The sequence below is a fragment of the Lynx canadensis genome, chromosome E2 (assembly GCF_007474595.2).
Source record: "Lynx canadensis isolate LIC74 chromosome E2, mLynCan4.pri.v2, whole genome shotgun sequence".
Lineage (NCBI taxonomy): Eukaryota > Metazoa > Chordata > Mammalia > Carnivora > Felidae > Lynx > Lynx canadensis.
In genome coordinates this window covers 13,405,197-13,425,956 of record NC_044317.1, presented here as the reverse complement: position 1 = coordinate 13,425,956, position 20,760 = coordinate 13,405,197, and the positions used below count along the sequence as shown (strand labels likewise).

The window sequence follows — 20,760 nt, the reverse complement described above, 5'->3', positions numbered from 1 at the left end:
ACTGGATATTTGTTTTACAAGTGTAGCCACTTTTTCTTTCTTTCCCCTCCCTTTCACAGCCCCTCCCCTCCCTCAAGATGGGACGTGGCCCTGCTAGGGTGACTGCGGCTGCCAGGATTACAAAAATTAATGCAATAGAGAAGACTAGTTCGGTGCATGTTATACACCCTTTACATGGTTCCTTTTGCTTATTACCAAAACAATTCTATGGTTGATCTGTTTTACAGACGAGACAACTGAGACTACTTTTCCAAAATCATGCATCCAGCTAGAACTTACACTGTGCAAGTGCAGTGCTAAGCATTCTTACGTATAAGCTCCCATTTAATTACCCCAGACCCCTGAGAGGTAGTACTATATTGTCCTCATTTCACAGATGAAGGTGAGGCTCAAGGAGGTCAGGTGATTTACCTGAGGTCACATGGCTAAGAGGTGAGAAAGATGGGATTAGAACACAAGTATACCTCTGACTGCTCTCCTCTCTAGGCTCTTCCCACTGGCTAGCAGGTGCCCGGCCCAGTCACGACTCAGGCATGCCACCATAGCTGTGCAGACACCCCTCACCCAGACCTCAGTGTGGACAGTGCCCCGAGGGTGTGGCTGGAAGCACAGAGGGATGGCCCACAGAGGGATGACTAAGAGTGCCCCCAAGAACGGGTGCATCTCTCACCTGAAGGCATTGCCTCTGCCCTCCTCGATCTGACCTGAGAGGCTATGCAGGGGGTGCTTATAGCCATGGCCTTGGGAGGGTTCCAGTCCTAGCCCCGGCACTTCCTGGCTGTGTGATCTCGGATACACATGTGTTAGTGTGTTCATGTGCATGTTCCTCGACGAGTCACTTGCAGAATATAAGATAAGATGCGGCCACTTCCCACCCTGCTCAGGTCTGAGAGACAGCTGAGCTGTCTTACCCAGAAGTGAGCTAGCTCTTGACTCCATCCGCCTTTGCTCTGCCCACATCCCACGGAGTATTCAAAGGGGTGAACCTCTCAGCTAAAAGCCTAGGCAAAGTCCCTTGATCTCAGCAGCATTAAGCACACCCCAGGATACTAGTAAACTGCCTTTCTTGTCTCCTTTTGTCTTGGAAAAGGTTTAAATGGGATGTCAAAAAATTTGAGCCCCATTTTTCCATCAGCCCAGAAGAAGGCTACATCACTGCAGGCATGGAGGTCTCTTTTGAAGTGACCTACCATCCCACTGAGGTGGGCAAGGAGAGTCTCTATAAAAACTTGCTCTGCTTCATCCACGGAGGCAATCCTCTGAACCTCACCCTATCTGGAGTCTGCGTGGGACCACCTTCAGTAAGAGAGGTCAGTAGCTGCTGCCCACAGAAGTGCCAATGGCAAGAGTGGGCCCAGCAGACACCACAATTGAATTCAGCTGGGCCTTCTAGAAACAAGTAACTCTGTTCAAACAGTCCTCGGTGCCAACGTCAAACATTCAGACCTGCTCCCTCCCACCACAGGGCCTTTGCATATCCTTTTCCCCACTGCTGCAATATTCATTTCCCCTCTTCATTTAGTTAATTCCTATTCATTCTTCAGCTCTCAACTCAAGCATTACATTCTCAAGGAAGGTTTCTCTGACATATTTGGCTAGATCAAATTCTCTTACAAGCACTGTAAGTAAAGGGTAAACACTTTCCCCTTCTCTCATTAAAAAAAAAAAAAAGTTGGGAGTGGGGGAGTGGGCTTGAATTAACCTTCTGCTAGCCTTGTCCCTAGAAACCTAACAGTAGACTCCATTCCACTTACGGTAAAAAATCACTTATGGTAAAAATTACACCTGATCTCCATCTCTATAATTATGTAAATGGAATCACCCAGTGTGCTATGAACATGTATGTACAAATCTTGGCAAGAAAATATGCTTCCATTATCTTGGGTAAATACCCAGATGGCTGGGGCACAAAGCAGGTATATATTTACTTTTTAAAGAACCTACTAAACTCTTTTCCAAAGTGGTTGTGTTTCTACCGACAATGTCTGATATTTCCACTTGCATCCCATTTTGCCCACACTTGTTACCACCTGTTGTTTTAATTTTAGCCATTCTAATAAATATAAGGTGGTATCTCATTGTGGCTTTTAATTTGTGGTTCCCTAATGACTAATGACATTGAGAATCTTTTCAGGTATTTGTTTGCCATCCATATATCATCTTTGTTGAAGTATCTGTTTGAATTCTCTGTCCATATTTAATTGGGATGTTTATTTTCTTATTATTGAGTTTTGAGAGCTCTTCATATATTCAGGGCACAAATTTTACATTTAGATCTTAATGTGTTTAGAGTTAATTTTTGTATGTAGCATAAGATATGGATCAAAATTCATTTTGTTTTATCATTTGTATGTGGATATTCAGTTGTTCTAGCACCATTTGTTGAAGATTATCCTTTCTCCACTGAAATGCCTCTGCACCTTGGTCAAAACTCATTTAACCACTAAAAAAAAAAAAACTCATTTAACCATATATGTGCAGGTGTCTGTTGCTGAATGCTGTCCTTGTCCACTGATCTATTTGACTCTTTTTACCAACAGTGCTACACCGTCCACACTGCTGAATTCAGTGGTCAGTTCTCAACTGTTGACCTGTTGATAGTATTTGATACCTTGAACAAGTCCCTTGAGGAAGATGCTTCAAACACTTCACATGGTCCCTAGGATGCCACCCTCTCCTGGGTTTCCTTCTATCTTATTAGATGCTCCTTCTCATCTCCTCTTCTGATTTTTTTTTAACACTGGAGTGTGTCAGTCAGGAATTGGTTCTTAAATTTCTTCTTTTATCTAAAAACACTTAACTTCTTGATAATCTCATCCAGTTTCTTGGCCTTTAAAAAAAAACATTGCTATACTCCCAAATATGGATGCCAGCCTAAACCTTTCCTTGAATTCCTCATTTGTAAATTTCACTACCTACTTCAGATGTCTGTTTTCTTCCAGGTGGTAAATTTCACCTGCCAGGTACGCTCCAAGCACACGCAGACCATCATGCTTTCAAACCGCACCAACCAGACCTGGAACCTGCACCCCATCTTTGAGGGTGAGCACTGGGAGGGGCCAGAGTTCATCACCCTGGAGCCCCATCAGCAAAACAAGCCCTATGAGATTACCTACAGACCCCGCACCATGAACTTGGAGAACCGCAAACATCAGGTAGGCTGAGGCTGCCCCCCGCCGCCCCCCATTGATTTTACTGTGGGGTTGGAGGGAGGAGTCATGCAAGAGAGGTGAGGAGAACCCCACGAATCATGTTGGAACAATGGGGAATAATGCAGATTATGGAGTCCAAAACTTCCCTTGTTGCCTGTATTTTTTCATGTACAGGGGATTTTCTTGGAACAAGGGGCTCAGTTCTGAACAGAGTCCTGGACTAAGCATCAAGTAATTAATATTTAGCTTAATTGTACAAATAGCATCATCGCCACTGTAACAAACTTTTAAAAAGAAAAGAAGCCATAATCTTCCACCCTAAAGAAAGAGAATTTTTTCTTCTAAGCTGTATTTTTTTTTTAAGTTTATTTATTTATTTTGAAAGAGAGAGAGTAGGGAAGGGGCAGAGAAAGAGACAGAATTGCAAGCAGGCCCCACCCTGTCAGTGCAGAGCTGGACGTGGGGCTCAATCTCACGAACCATGAGAGCATGACTTGAGCCAAAATCAAAAGTTGGACACTTAACCAACTAAGCCACTCAGGTGCCTCTAAGCTTTACTTTCTTTGTAAGTAATCTCTACACCCAGGGTACGGTTGAACTCACAACCCCACAATCAAGAATCAGATGCTCTACCGACTGAATCAGCCAGTCACCCCAAGAACTGTTTTCTCCTATCTTTACTACCAGTCCTTATTCAGATACAGTCATAGTTGCCATCATAGAATACCTAATTTTGCACTCAGTTTATTTTTATCTTACATTAGATCATGAACATTTTTCTGTTTAACTAGTCTTTGTGATGTAATCATGTTTAATGATTGCCTAATATTTCATGGAATGAAAGTTCTATAATTTATGTAATACTCCTCAGTTGTTGAATATTAAAGTTATTACTACCAAATTTTCATCAATATTATAAATGGTTCTAATGCGTGTGTGTGTGTGTGTGTGTGTGTGTAGCTTTTTCCTCCGAAGGGATTTTTAAGTTCCCTGGGGAAAGGTGACCCAGCTAGCTCTATCGATAGAGCATGCCTGGGGTAGAGTTCCTGGTTCAAATACATATGAACATTTTTATGACTCTTAAAACATACTACCAAGCTTATTTCAAGAGTTATGCTTATGCAAGGGCCTCTATTAATCCTGTGTCACTACCACGCCTAAGAGGTACCTAATAAAGGAACTTCTGTGCCATTTTGACCACGTTTCTTCTTCTCCTTAGGGCACCCTCTTCTTCCCCCTCCCAGATGGGACTGGCTGGCTATATATGCTGCATGGGACTTCTGAGCTCCCCAAAGCCGTGGCCAGTATCTACCGTGAAGTACCATGTAAGACACCCTATGTTGAACTCCTGCCAATAACCAACTGGCTTAATAAGCCCCAGAGGTGAGAGAGTGGGGCTAGGGGTTTGGATGGAGGAGATGGAGGGAGGACTTCTACTGTCTAGCCTGGCCCTTCCCATGGTCAGGGCCTCTAGAGACATTGAGGGGCTAAAAGAATCAGAGGCAAAGTTCCCTGATGTAACCAAGCATTGTCTGAACTCTAAATTTCCAGACAGTCAGTGCTATCTATGAATAACTGATTACTTAAGTCTCCTAGAACAGTGCCTGACATAAAATAAGTGCTCAAATAAATGTTAGATGTTATTATTATTATCAAAATGATAATCATGATGGTTATTCTTGAGTTCTCTGTCTTATCACCTAAGCCACTGGCCAGAGAAGGATGTCCCTTGGATCTTATTTGCAGTGGGAGTAGAGTAGAATACAAGGGCTAGAGGAATTGACAACCAGCCTGGTCCCCTTCTTTTACAGAGAAGGAGCCAAAGCCTGGGAGAAGAAGCTTACTTACTGAAGGCCACCAGTTAGCATAGTGGATAAGGGCTCAGACCTAAGTTTGAATCCTAGTTGTACCAATAACTAGTCATGTGACCTGAACATGTTTCCTTCTCTTGGCCTCTATTTCCTCATTAGTAAAATGGGGGTGATAATTATATGTGTCTCCTACAGACACTGTGAGGATTAAATGCCTCTAACACATTTGGAGCACTGACTCAGTAGCTGGCACATCACAGGTGTCAATAAATGGTAGTTATTGTTGTTGTTAGAGACAAAGGACCAGAACCCTGGACCCACGTGCTTATCATAAAATCAAGAGTAGAGATAGCACCTTTCCTTCTTTTCCTTAGGCAAATGGTTTCATTTTCTCTATCCTCTCTTCATGTGTTCCTGTGCTCCCCCAGATTCCGGGTCATCGTGGAAATGGTGAAACCAGAGAGGCCAGATTTAAGTGTCACCTTAAAAGGCCTTGATTACATTGATGTACTGTCTGGCTCCAAGAAAGATTACAGGCTGAACTTCTTTTCCCACAAGGAGGGACTCTACAGTGCAAAGGTATCCACGTGTTAAAGACATTTCCCTGGAACTCTGGAGGTTTGCCCCAAGGTTAATAATCCTGGTGTTAGGGAGTGAAGATGTCCTCCCACAGCCAGCCCATCTTTATCCTGCTGGGCTAACCAGTTAGAGACCTGACAAAGCTTTCAGGATTCCCAGCCTCTTGAAGATGAAGCCAGATGACAGGGCCATCCATCCATCATGTAGCCCCACAACAAGCCTTCAAGGCAACAGAATCATGAAAATCCTTAAGCAGTACCACTGGGCCAGCAAACACCAGACCACAATAATAAGAAAAGGTCCCCTTTCCTGAGTGATTATAGTGGCCAGAATTGTATTGAACATTTAGTACATATAGCTAGTAATGTCAGAGCCAGGATTCAACTCAGAGCCATTTGCTCCAAGACACCACAGGGTCATTCACACATGAGCTGTTTCTCCTAATTCATTCATTAGCTCAGCAAGTACCTATAAGCATATATGCCACACTCTAAACTAAGTGCTGGCAACACAGCAATGATCAAAAATAGGCGCAGTCTCTGTTTTCATCAAATGCACTGTCCAGTGAAAGGAGAAGGGCATTAACCAAATAATGGTACTATGAATGTATAATTACAAAATGAGATACATGCTTTGAAGAAAAGGAGTATATATGGGTCAGTCGCTCACAGGAGAGATTAGGGCTGAAGATAACATATGGAAATTACTCATTTACAGATAGTATCAGAAGCTATGATGAAGGAAGGAATCAGCTAGGGAGATTTTAAAGTGAAAAAAGAAAGAACCTAGGAACCCATCTCCTACCTCCAGAAGAGATATGGACAAAACTCACACAGTGGGATGTCATCCCCTCTCCTAAAATCACTGAGGTAGACTGCTCCACTCAGATCACATTCATAGACTAACAGAGAACCTTAGAATCAAAGTATCATAAAACATCTGAAGAAAAAAAAAGCCACCATAAATAGAAACACCAGCTCAACAAAGGGGAACCCCTAAGATAAAAGAGTCATTAAAGCAAACAGAATATTTTTAGTGAACATTATTAATACCCTCAAAGGAATAAAGGAAGATAATCATACCCATGAAAAAGAACAGGCTATTGTGGAAGACAATCAGAGACCCTAAACATTTAAAAATTGAATATTTTTAATGGAAAACCTTAGAGGAAGGCTGAATAGTATAATGAACTCTGAGGAAGAGATTACTAGTAAGTTAGAAGATAGAGCTGATTTAGCACATGAGCACAAAGAAATGGCAAGAGTGGAAGGAAATAATAAGTGCTGAAGAGGGTGTGGAGAAGTTGGATCCCTCATACATTGCTGGTGGGAGTGCAAATGGCGCAGCTGCTGTGGAAAACAGTCTGGCATTCCTTAGATGGTTAAACATGGAGTTACCGTGTGACTCAGCAATTTCACTCCTAGGTATATACTCAGGATAAATGAAAATATATGTCCATACAAGAACCTGTACATAAATGTTCATAGCAGCATTATTCATAAGAACCAAAAAGTAGAACCGAACAAAACAAACCAAATGTCATCAACCCAAATGGACAAATATAATGGAATATTATTTGGCAATAAAAAGAAATGGAAATGAAGTGCTAATACATGCAAAACATCAATGAACCTTGAAGGAATTATGATAGCTAAATAAAGCCGTCACAACTGGCCACATATTGTATGATTTCGTTTATATGAAATGTCCAGAATAGGCGGATCTATAGAAAGAGAAAGTAAATTAGTGGCGATGGGTTAGGAGGAAATGGGGAATGATTGGTAATGGGTGCAGGGTTTCTTTTTGGGGTGATAAAAATGTTCTAAAATTGATTGTGGTGATATTTGCACCACTTTGTGAATGTACTAAAACCCACTGAATTATACACTTTAATTGGGTGAATTATATGGTATGTGAATTGCATGTCAATAAAGCTGTTTCAAAAAAAGAAAGGAAGTATGACACAGAAAATATACATCAAAAAGTTCTAATATCTATCTACTAAGAGCTCCCAAAACAGGAAAGCAAGATAATAGAAGGAAGAAAATACTCTTCAAAATAATTGAAGAAAAACTTCCAGGGGCATCAGGGTGGCTCAGTCGGTTAAGCATCCAACTTTGGCTCAGGTCATGATCTCATGCTTCATGAGTTCTAGACCCTCATTGGACTCTGTGCTGACAGCTCAGAGCCTGAAGCCTGCTTTGGATTCTGTGTTTCCTTCTCTCTCTGCCCCTCCCTAGCTCCCTCTCTCTCTGCCTCAAAAATAAATAAACATTAAAAAAAACTTCCAGAACTGTTTGAGAAAGACTGAGTCTTCTAATTGAAGGGACCCACCAACTTTCCAAATAGGGTGAATGAAAAAAAGACTCACATCTAAATAGGTGAGACCAAAATTGTAGAAAACTGGGATAAAAAAGAAAATCCTAAATGATTCTAAAGAAAGTAAAAGGAAATAATCACAATAACATCAGGTTTCTCATGGCAACACTGAATACAAGAAGCAATGGAGTAAGCTATTCATATGATTTAGAGTGTTTTCAATCTAGAACCTTTTCCAAACAAAACTGTTACAAGGGCAAAATAAAGATATTTTTAAACTTGCAAGGACTCAAAATAACCTACCCATATATATAATCCCTGTTTGAAAGAAGCACCACAAAATAATAAGTTTTTAAATTAGCAAAATTTTAAAAATAAGTAAATGAATTCAAGAAGAAGACAAAAGGTTATAATGAACAAAGACTCAAAATTATATTAATAGGTAATTTCAAATAATTGCTGAAAAGCAATCTGAAGTGAAAATTTCATATGACCTCAATATAGGAAATAGCAAGGGGAGAAATAAAATAATGCAAAGAAATTTTTTTTCTCAATTAGTGGGAAGAAAATGGGGAAATGAAAGATACTTGTTTCTTCATCAAGAAAGGTAGGGCACGAATAGAGATAGCCATAAACTGTAGCTGTAAACAGAAAAATATACGTAAATACATGTTTTAAAGTGTTAACTGAAAATAACAGGGAACTCAGATCACAGATCTCTTTACAATAATAAGTATTAGGGGCTCCTGGATGGCTCAGTCAGTTAGGCATCCGACTTTGGCTCAGGTCATGATTTTGCAATCTGTGAGTTCAAGCCCCACATTGGGCTCTGTGCTGACAGCTCAGAGCCTGGGACCTACTTTGGATTCTATGTCTCCCTCTCTCTCTGCACCTCCCCCCAAAAAAGTAAGTAAACATTTAAAAAATAATGTTAAGTATTCAAATTAACAATACAAAAGTTTTTTTAAAAAAGTCAAAAGCGCTTCTGACGATGATGGAGTAACTACTACTGCCACCATAAACAACCATAAAACTGAACAGAATATCTGAGGCAACCCTTCTCAGGCATTGGACAACAGTAGCACAATACCGCAATCCCTCAAAGAGAAGAAAAGCTAATGAGATGAATCTCCACAATTATCCTGGCTCTCTGCCAAGGGACAATTTCTTGACTGCAATGCAGTGAGCTAGAATCTAAGCAAAACACAAGAGCCCCAGTGAGCTGACGATACAGAAATTAAAATTTGGTGCAGTTGAAATAGCTGGTCTCTATAAGGTAGGAGTGGGGCAATGCATCGAGTGGCAGGATGTCAGGGGGAAGGGAGACAAAAGTGTGTGTGGGAATACCCTTCAAAGTCTTTGGCTGACAGTTGTACTGCACATGCACAAGGTGAGACTACATGAGATTTATCAGAGAGCAGCTTCTAAAAGAGATTGATAAAGGAACAAAGATACGTTGATCAGTGCCCAGGGAACATTGGAGGTTTGGCTCAGCCAGAGTGGAGAGATTACATTAACATCTCATTAACATCCTAGGAACCCAGTTGAAATACCAGAAAGGCCCGAAGAAAGGGCCATGCCCTTATAATAAGTCCTTTTAGGCCCTTAGAAAGCCTAAAACTAAGCCGCAACAAGATCTGTAGGAAGGACAAAATTTGGAGACTGAATCCCACCAAGTTGGAAGGTCTCGAAAAACACCTTGAGCTTTCTATAGGTCTGCTCTAACAAAGCATAAAACCAAACCTACACAAGCTTATCAGTCAATAATTGAACTGCCTCCTAGAATAAAATCAACACTCTCACATGGAAGGTAACAGAATCCAGAATCTCTACAATGATTATCAACAATGTCCAGTACATAAACAAAAATTACTAGACTTGTAAGGAAGGAGAGGAATGTAACCAATAGTCAAGAAAAATACAGGCAATGAAAACGGACTCCAAAATGGGCCAGATATTGCATTTAGCAGACAAAGACTTCAAAGCAGCTTTTATAAACATGATCAGAAATAAAAGAAAATATTTCAAATAATTAGACAGATCAGGAATCCCAGCAAAGAAATGGAAACTATATTTTAAAAAAAGGAGCTGAACAGATATTTGATAATAGAAAACTACAATAAACTGAAATGAAAATTTCACTGGATGTGCTTAACAGCAGATTGGAGATGTGAAGATTCAGTGAACTTGAAACAAATCAATAGAACATTTCTAATCTGAATGATAAAGAGAAAAAAGATTGAATAAAAAGAACCAGAGCTTCAGGAACCTGTGGGAAAGTATAAAAATTTTTAATTCATAAGTAATGTGAGTCCTAGAAGAGAAGAAAGTGAGTATGGAGCAGAAAACTATTTGAAAAAAAATTGCTGAAATTTCTCTGATTTGATTAAAAAACATTACAGATCCAAGAAACTTGGCAAACCTCAAGCAGGAGAAATACAAAGAAAACCATGAGATACAAGAAAACCATGTCTGTGTACATCATAGTAAAACTGCTGAAAACCAAAGAGAAAGAGAAAAGCTTAAGACAACCAGATACAAAAGATCTAAAACAGGGGAAAACAATAAAAAGACTTCTGACTTCTCTTCAGTTATAATGGAAGCCATCTGCAAAATGCTAAGTTCTATCAACCTAGAATTCTTTATTCACTGAAAACATCCTTTAAAATGGAGATATTTTCAGAGAAAACATGAGAGAATTCACTGCCAGCAGACTTACATTAGAAAACAACACATTGATAGGTATTCTTTGGCCTGAGGAAAAATTATACCAGTTAGCAATTTGGGTCTAATGGAAGGAAAGAGAGCCCTAAAAATCTAAAAATGGTAAATAAGTACACATACACACACACACACACACACACACACACACACGCAGCTTCTAAGAACTTTCTAAAAACGACAACTGACAGTTTATAGCAAATATGATAACGCTGTTAGGTGGGTGTTCTTATGTGTGTAGAAGTAAAAGATATGACAACAAAAGCACAGAAGATAGAGTGGTTAGGTCAATAAAATTATACTTTAGTAAGGTTAGCACATTTGCCGAATTGGAAGTGTGCATAAGGAGCATGAAGGGTCAGTTATAAAGTGGGAAGTGATAAAATACTACTCAAAATAAATTTCACAAGTTAAAAATTCATATTGTCAGCTGTAGAACAACCACTAAAAATCTATTATTAAAAAATATAGCTAAGAAGCCAGTAGAGGAAATAAAATACATTACAAAAGATTGCATGTCGAGCCAAAAGGAAACAGGAAAGGAATAACAGAGAAACAAAATAAGTAAGTAAATAAGTAAATAAATAAATAAGACAAATGGAAAATAACCAACAAGAAGGCAGACTTCAACCTAAACATAGAAATAATTATTTTAGGGCACCTGGGTGGCTTGGTCAGTTGAGCATCCAACTTCGACTCAGGCGTGATCTCACAGTTTGAGTTCCAGCCCTGCATCGGGCTTGCTGCTGTCAGCACAGAGCCTGCTAAGGATCCTCTCTTTCTCTCTCTCTCTGCCCCTCCCCTGTTCACAATATCTCAAAAATAAATAAACATTAAAAAAAGAATTATTTTAAATGTAAAAGACTGAACACTCCAATTAAAAGACAGGGTGCCAGAAGCACTCTAAAGCTAAAGACAGGAAGAAGTTGAAAGTAAAAAGTCAGATCCGTAAAGAACTATTACCATATACTAATAATAATATAAACAACTCAAAGTATTAAAAAGGGCAAAAGACTCCAATAGACTCTATTTCACAGAAGTAATGTGTGAATGACCAATAAGCACATGAGAAGATGCCCAACATCATCAGTCACCTGGGAAACAAGCAGAAAAAGGTGAGCAACTTACCACATCAACTGCAGAGGTGAGGAGACAATGTACTGCAGTCACAAGTGTGGGCTCTGGAGTCAGATCAACTTGGTTCAAATCCTGGCTCTGACACTTCTCTCTACATGTGACCTTGGCAAGATAACTTAACTTTGCTAAACTTCAGTTTCTTTGGCTTTAAAAAACACAAACAAACAAACAGTGAGGGGAATAATAATGTTGCCTACAAATTGTTTAAGTTAACTAAGTACTTCTAGTGCCTGGCACACAGTAATCATTCATTAAATGTTAGATGCCGTCATTATTACTATTAGTATTGTTGTCTATTCCAGCAGCAGTGGGCATAGGAAGGAGAAAAGGGTGGCTGGTAGGGATTCAGACAGGGTGGGAGTGCCCGTGTCAGCCTGGCACCCATGCTGTATGTACCCAGGCAATGCTAATAGACAGAAGGAACTCAAGACAGCTGAAGACCCTCCACTAACCCCTCTCCCCTGCTTTCTTCCTCCCCCTCTCCCTGCGAACCCAGGTGATCTTCCGAAACGAGGTGACCAATGAGTTTTTATACTACATGGTGGGTTTCAGGGTCATCCCTTCAGGCGTCATCAAAACCATTGAGATGGTGAGCCCCGTCCGGCAGAGCACATCAGCCTCCATCAAGGTGGAGAACCCTCTGCCCTATACAGTGACCTTCTCCATGGAATGCAGGGTCCCTGACATCAGCCTGCCTTCCCAGTTTGTGGTGCCTGCCAACTCTGAGGTATGACCCTGGCTACCAGGGGCTCCCTGATATCTGTGATAGAGGCATCCCTGAAGCTGGGCCAGCCCCAGGAGTGGGAAGGCAGGGGACGGTGCATCAATCACACTCCTGATCTGTCCTCTCCCCTTCTGCCCTTTGGTTCAGACATGTAAAAGGGACTTACTAATCATGAACACTTGCCTCTGTTATACACTTGTTCGCTTTGTTCAAACTGAAAACATTTTTGTTTTTTGCTAATTATAAAGGTAACGTAGTATATACGTGGTGAAGAGGGAAGCAAGGGACATAGTAGTGTATCGAGTGAACAGCAGGCAGTCTCGTTTGTATGTTTGCTTGTGCACAGACCCGCTTCAGGAAAGACACATAACCTGTGACTGCTGAGAAGACGTGCCCTGGAATTCTGGGCTGCTGTGGAGATGAACTTTCTTTTGACTCTTTTTGATGTATGGCTCCAAATTCTCACTGTCTAGATTCCATCAAAATCCCTTCTGTTTCTCCAGCTTGAGCCCACCTGCTTATTCCCTGCATCCACTCTAGCTCTGCTTTCCCCTTCAGAACCCCAAACCTGGTGTGTTCTTCAGAGACCTTCCATGCCCTTTATTTTATTTTTATATTTTTCATCATGAATTATAAAATCTACACAGAAAACTAGGAGATATATATATATATATATATATATATATATATATATATATATATGTATGTATATATGTATATATATGTACTAAAACAGGTTCACTTAAATAACTATGAAAGAACTATCTGTATAACCAGTACCCAGGCCAGGAAATAAAAAGTTGCCACCACCCCCAGAAACCTCTATCCCCACTCACAGTATCATCCCTCACCCCTAAAAGTTCCCACTATCCTTATTTTGTAATCATTTCTTGCTTTTAAGCCATATGGTTTGGGTTTGTCTGCTTTCAAACTTTATACAAAAGAAATCCTACTAATTGCATTCTTCAGTGTTTTATACCTTGCTCAGTATTGTATATTCTGACGATCATCACACTGATGCATGCAGCTGAGGTCCATCCATCCTCACCACTGTAGAATATTCCATCATACGACTATACCACAATTTAGATATCCATCCTACTGAGGCCAGACATCTGTGTTGGCTTCAGTGTTTGGCTATCATGAAATATGCTGCCATGGACCTCACCGTGCAAGTGCCTTCCTGATGTACACGGTGTGTTTCTCCCCAGCGTACACCCAGGAGTAGAATCACCGGGTCACAGGGTGTGCTTGCCTTTAATTGCCAGTCAGGAGAGAATCTCCAGTGAGCAATGAGAGCTCACCAACTTTTGGCATTGTCACATTTTTAAAGGTTTGCCAATACAATAAACTAATAGCTCCTCATGGTCTTAATTTACCTTTTTACAAACAGATTGGCTTTAGTCGGATAACAGTTTGTGTTGGAGATTTGCCTCTGTGGTCATGAGCGAGAATGGACCAGATTTCCTTTCTTGTATTCTTTGTCCAATTTGAGTTCCCGTTCCACCAGCGATAGAAAAAGAATCGGGGATTTGCCTGCTTCCTCAAGTCTGTGAAGGAGTCTATAAAAGATTGAAATTATGTCTTCCTTGAACCACGGATGAAGCCAATGAGCCCTGGGGTTTTCTTTGTGAGAAGATTGTCTGCTACTGATTTGATTCCTTTCATGAGTTATCACACTACTCAGATTTTCTGTTTCTTCTTGAATCAGTAATGATAGCATGTCTGTTTCATCCATATATTCACAAAATTGGCATAACATTGTTAATATCCTCTTACTACTTCCTTATGTGATGTTCCTTTTTCATCTCTAATATTGGTTGTACCTTCTATTTCTTGATTGGTCTTTCTAGAGGTTTCTCAGTATATCTTATATTCAAGAAGGCATTTTTTTATTTTGTTGGTACTCTTTATTGTATGTTTGTTTTCAGTTGCTTGATTTCTGACCTTTTTATTATTTCCTTCTTTCTGCTTCTTTTGGGTTACTGGTGCTTTACCTAACTTCTAAGATGGATGCTTAGTGCATTAACTTCTAGTTTTCTTTATTTTCCAATATGCACATTTAAGATTATAAGTTGCCCTCTAAGTGCTGCTTTAGCTGCAGTGTACAAAGTTTTACATGTAGTATATTTTGTCATTAAGTTCAAAAATGTCCTTTCATTATTATTAATACTTCTTTTTTGACTCATGGGTTATTATAAGTGTTTCTCAATTTCCAAACATGTGGATTGTTCTATATGTTATTTTTTAAATTATTTTGTGGTCAGGGAATATATTCCCTATTTCAGTGCTCTAGAATTTGTTTAGATCTGCTCTACGGCCCACTATATGATCTTTTCCTTAATCTTCCATTTATTTTTAAAAAGCATGTGTTTGCCATTTTGATGTTCATTCTCTGTACCCTAGCTGATATTTTGGTCTGCTTGTTTGGTCAGATTTAAGAGAGTGTGTTAAAGTCACCACTCTGACAGGGATTTGTCTGTTTGTCCTTGTAGTTCTGTTGTGTTTTTGCTTTATATACTTTGAAGCTATATTACTAATTACATTAAAATCATAATATGCTTCTGGTGATGTTACATTAAGACTTGGTAGTCTCTTACATTTCTGTTCTTCAAGAGTATCTTGGCTATTCTTGGCCCTTTGCATTTCCATATAAATCAGCTTGTCATGTTCTTCCAAAAAAATTAAATTAACTATTAGGATTTTGATTGGGTTATTTTAAGAATGTATTAGTTACCTGTTGACCCATAACAAATTACCCTAAAAATCAGCAGCTTAAACCCACAAACATTTATTATATACACAGTTTCTGAGGATCAGGAATCCACGAGCAGCAGCTTAGCTGTGTAGTCAGGGTCTTTCATGAGGATGTAGTCAGTTGTCAGCAGGACTCCAGTCATCTCTAGGTTTGACTGGGGCTGGATAATCTGCTTCTAAACTCACTCATGGAGTTGTTGGAAAGGCCTTAGTTCCTTGCTGGCTACTGGCTGGAGGCTTCAGTTCCTCACCACATACACCTCTCCCTCCAGCTGCTTTCAACATGACAGCTCACTTCCTAAAAGTGAGTGGTCTGAGGGAAGCTGAGAGAGCAAGGGAGAGAGAGCACGCACAAGACAGAAACCACAGTCTTTTCCACTTCATCTCAGAAGTGACATGCCATCTCTCTGCCATGTACTAGTGGTCACACAGACCAGCCCTGGCACAAATGGGAGAGGATAACACAAGAGTGTAATAGCAGGCGGGTGGGGATCACCGGGGGCCATCTTGAAGCATATTTATCACAGAGAGAATTCCAGTCTTTACACAATTGAGATTTCTAACTCATGAGCAGATCTCCATTTATTTAACTCTTCTTATTTAATTTCTCTCAACAATATTTTTTTCGTTTTCTATGTAAAAGGCTTACTCATATTTTGTTAGATTTATGTCTAGGTTTTATATATTTTGGTGCTATTGTAAATGGTATTTTTTAAAATTTTGTTTTCTATTGGTTATAGTATGTAACAATATAACTGATTTTTGTATATTGACTTTGCCCCCTTTTTTGTCTTTTTAAGTTTTTTTATTTTAATCCCAGTTAGTTAACATACAGTGTTATATTAGTTTCAGGTGTACAATACAGTGATTCAATGATTCCATACATCACCCAATGCTCATCACAACAAGTGCACTCCTTAATCCCCATTACATTTCCCTCATCGCCCCACTGCCTTCCTCTCTGGTAAACATCACTTTGTTCTCTATACTTTTTTTTAAATTTTATTTTTTATTTTTTAAAATTTACATCCATATTAGTCAGCATATAGTGCAACAATGATTTCAGGAGTATATTTCTTAGTGCCCCTTACCCATTTAGCCCATTCCCCCCTCCCACAACCCCTCCAGCAACCCTCAGTTTTTTCTCCATATTTAAGAGTCCCTTATGGTTTGTCCCCCTCCCTGTTTTTATATTATTTTTCTTTCCTTTCCCTTATGTTCATCTGTTTTGTCTCTTAAAGTCCTCATATGAATGAAGTCATATGATTTTTGTCTTTCTCTGACTGGCTAATTTCACTTACCATAATACCCTCTACTTCTATCCACGCAGTTGCAAATGGCAAGATTTCATTCTTTTTGATTGCCGAATAATACTCCATTGTGTGTGTCTGTGTGTGTGTGTGTGTGTGTGTGTGTGTGTGTGTGTATACACACATCTTCTTTACCCATTCATCCATTGATGGACATTTGGGTTCTTTCCATACTTTGGCTATTGTTGACAGTGCTGCTATAAACATGGGGGTGCATGTGTCCCTTTGAAACAGCACACCTGTATTCCGTGGATAAATGCCTAGTAGTGCAATTGCTGGGTCATAGAGTAGTTCTATTTTTAGTTTTTTGAGGAACCTCCATACTGTTTTCCAGAGTGGCTGCACCAGCTTGCATTCCCACCAGCAGCGCAAAAGAGATCCTCTCTCTCTGCATCCTCACCAACATCTGTTGTTGCCTGACTTGTTAATGTTAGCCATTCTGACAGGTGTAAGGTGGTATCTCATCATGGTTTTGATTTGTGTTTCCCTGATGATGAGTGATGTTGAGCATTTTTTCATGTGTCGGTTGGCCATCTGGATGTCTTCTTTCCAGAAGTGTCTATTCATGTCTTTTGCCCATTTCTTCACTGGTTGTTTGTTTTTTGGGTGTTGAGTTTGATAAGTTCTTGATAGGTTTTGGATGCTAACCCATTATCTGATATGGCATTTGCAAATATCTTCTCCTATTCCGAAGGTTGCCTTTTAGTTTTGCTGATTGTTTCCTTCGCTGTGCAGAAGCTTTTTATTTGGATGAGGTCCCAGTAGTTCATTTTTGCTTTTGTTACCCTTGCCTCCAGAGACGTGTTGAGTAAGAAGTTGCTGCAGCCAAGATCAGAGAGGTTTTTGCCTGCTTTCTCCTCTAGGATTTTGATGGCTTCCTGTCTTACATTGAGGTCTTTCATCCATTTTGAGTTTATTTTTCTGTATGGTGTAAGAAAGTGGTCCAGGTTCATTCTTCTGCATGTCGCTGTCCAGTTTTCCCAGCACCAGTTGCTGAAGAGACTGTCTTTTTTCCATTGGATATTCTTTCCTGCTTTGTCACAGATTTGTTGGCCACATATTTGTGGGTCCATTTCTGGGTTCTCTATTCTGTTCCATTGATCTGAGTGTCTGTTCTTGTGCCAGTACCATACTGTCTTGATGATTACAGCTTTGTAGTATAGCTTGAAGTCCGGGATAGTGATGCCTTCTGCTTTGGTTTTCTTTTTCAAGATTTCTTTGGTTATTCTGGGTCTTTTCTGGGTCCATACAAATTTTGGGACTGTTAGTTCTAGCTCTGTGAAGAATACTGGTGTTACTTTGATAGAGATTGCATCGAATATGTAGATTGCTTTGGGTAGTATTGACATTTTAACAATATTTGTTCTTCCTATCCAGGAGCATGGACTCTTTTTCCTTTTGTGTGTGTGTGTGTCTTACTCAATTTCTTTCATAAGCTTTCTATAGTTTTCAGCATATAGATTTTTCACCTCTTTGGTTAGATTTATTCCTAGGTATTTTATGGTTTTTGGTGCAACTCTAAATGGGATCGATTTCTCTTTCTCTCACTTCATTGTTGGTGTATAGGAATGCAACCGATTTCTGGGCATTGATTTTATATTCTGCAACTTTGCTGAATTCATGAATCAATTCTAGCATTTTTTTGATGGAATCTTTAGAGTTTTCCATATAGAGTATCATGTCATCTGCAAAGAGTGAAAGTATGACCTCCTCCTGGCTGATTTGGATGCCTTTTATTTCTTGGTGTTGTCTGACTGCAGAGGCTAAGACTTCTAATACTATGTTGAATAACAGTGGCGAGAGTGGACATCCCTGTCTTGTTCCTGACCTTACGGGGAAAGGTCTCAGTTTTTCCCCATTGAGGATGATATTAGCATTGGGTCGTTCATGGATGGCTTTTATGATCTCAAGGTGTGCTCCTTCTATCCCTAATTTCTTGAGGGTTTTTATCAAGAAAGGATGCTGTATTTTGTCAAATGCTTTCTCTGCATCTATTGAGAGGATCATATGGTTCTTGTCCTTTATTTTATTGATGTGATGAATCATGTTAATTGTTTTGCAGATATTGAACCAGCCCTGCATCCCAGGTATAAATCCCACTTGGTCGTGGTGAATAATTTTTTTAATGTATTGTTGGATCTGGTTGGCTAATATCTTGTTGAAGATTTTTGCATCCATGATCATCAGGGAAATTGGTCTATAGTTGTTCTCTATAATTAAGAATCTGTTTCTTGGTTTGTCTTTTTTTCCCCTTATCTTGTTTATTTTGTTTCTTAAATTCCACATATGTGTGAAATCCTATGGTATATGTCTTTCTTTGACTGACTTATTTTGCTTAGTGTTATACTCTCTAGATCCAACCATGTCATTTGAAATGACAAGGTTTCATTCTTTTTTATGGCTCAAAATATTCCACTGTGTGTATGTGTATGTATATATATATATATATATATATATATATACACATACACACGTGTGTATATATACATACACATACACACACACACACACACATCACATCACATCACATCTTCTTGATCCACTCATCGATCAATGGATACTTAGGCTGTTTCCATAATTTGGCTGTTGTACATAATGCTGCTACAAACATAGGGGTGCATGTATCCTTCTGAATTAGCATTTATGTATTTTTTGGGTAAATACCCAGTAATGTGATTGCTGGATCATAGGGTAGTTCTATTTTTAACTTTTTGTGTATTGACTTTTTACCCAACCATCTTATATAATTCACTTATCAATAATAATTTCAGTTATAGATTCTTGAATTTTATACATGTATAATCATTCATCTGTAAGTAATTACAATTTTGTTTCTTCCATTATAAACTTCTTCCTGTAATTTCCTTTTCATGCCTTAATAGGGCTATCTAGGACCTGCAGAACAAGAAAGGTAGTAGAAAGATTCCTTGTTCCTAATCTTGAAGGGCAAGCTTTCAAAGTTTCACCATTTATTATGTTTGTTTAGGTTTCTCATAGATACCCTTTATCAGATTAAGGATGTCCCCTTCTATTCCTAGTTTGCTAAGAGTTTTTTTTTAACACTATGAATGGATGTTGAGTTTTATCCCATGCTTTCACTGCATCTATCGAGATGTCCATATCATTGTCCTCCTTTTAATGTACCAATGTGGCAACTGGTTGGTTTTTCCAACGTTAAACCAACTTTTCATTCATGGAAGAAACCCAACTTTGTCATGTAACGTTTTCTTCTTTATATATTGCTGGATTAAATTGGATAACATTTTTATGAGGCAAGTTGTATATATGTTCAGGGGAGAAACTGGTCTCCAATTTTCTTTTCTCCTGTTAGCCTTGTTGGATTTTGGTATCAAAATCTTATAAGTGAGATGGGTTCCCTCTTTTTCTCTCCTCTGGAAGAATTTGTGGGATACTAGATTGTCTAATAGAACTTACAAGTAAATCATTATGATCCTGGAATTTTGTTAAGGGAAAACTTTTTTACTATTGATTACATTTCTTTAATGGTTATGGGACTATATAAGTTTTCATCTACTGAGTTTGTTTTTGTAAGTTATATTTTTATACATTTGTCCATTTTCATCTAAATTTTTAAGCCGTGACAAAATCATCTAGATTTGTACACTATATTCTTTCCTGTTAACCATCTACAACAACTTTGATGATATCCTCCTTTTATTCTATTTTTCAATAAGAAGAACTAGTTCTTTTTAAAAAGAAACAATACCTACTCATGATAAAAACAAAATTTTAACTATACAAAAGTATATGGAACAGAAAATGAAAGTCCTCAAGTCCCATTTTCCTCACCTCAAGATAACTACTGGTAACAATTTGATATATATCCTTGCTGTCTCTTTTCTATACCTGCATAGACATATTCTTCTTCACAAAAATGAGCTTATGCTTTGCATAATTTATGGAACCTCCTTCCTTTCACTTTCAATATCATCAACACCTTTCATGTCAGTGCTTATAGCACGGCCCCTTCTTTTTCAATGGCCACCTAGTATTCCACTGGCGAGGATAAACTATCACTTATTTAGCCAATTTCTTACTGCTAACTCGTTTTAATTATTTCCCTTATTTTGTTATTATAAGCAATACTCTTTGGTTCTTGTTTTGTTTTGCCATGGGCAAAAATAGAAGAAGGAGAAAACCTTCCCTGAATGAAGGTAGGACCCAGGAAGTTGTTCTGAGCTTGGCTGTGAGCAAAAAAGGAGCTGCTGATCTTCAGCCCTCCTTCTGGA

At 39.0% G+C, this 20,760-nt stretch overlaps 1 protein-coding gene across 2 annotated transcripts in view; it reads left to right on the top strand.

Moving 5' to 3' along the window:
* The window catches only part of HYDIN (HYDIN axonemal central pair apparatus protein), a 378,288-nt gene that overhangs the window by 353,888 nt on the left and 3,640 nt on the right, over nucleotides 1–20,760 (top strand). For both annotated transcript variants that reach the window (XM_032591379.1, XM_030298918.1), the window contains exons 80-84: nucleotides 1,091–1,310; nucleotides 2,943–3,155; nucleotides 4,372–4,535; nucleotides 5,392–5,542; nucleotides 12,216–12,446. In XM_032591379.1, coding sequence (XP_032447270.1) covers nucleotides 1,091–1,310; nucleotides 2,943–3,155; nucleotides 4,372–4,535; nucleotides 5,392–5,542; nucleotides 12,216–12,446 — 979 coding nt within the window. The remainder of the gene's footprint in view (nucleotides 1–1,090; nucleotides 1,311–2,942; nucleotides 3,156–4,371; nucleotides 4,536–5,391; nucleotides 5,543–12,215; nucleotides 12,447–20,760) is intronic.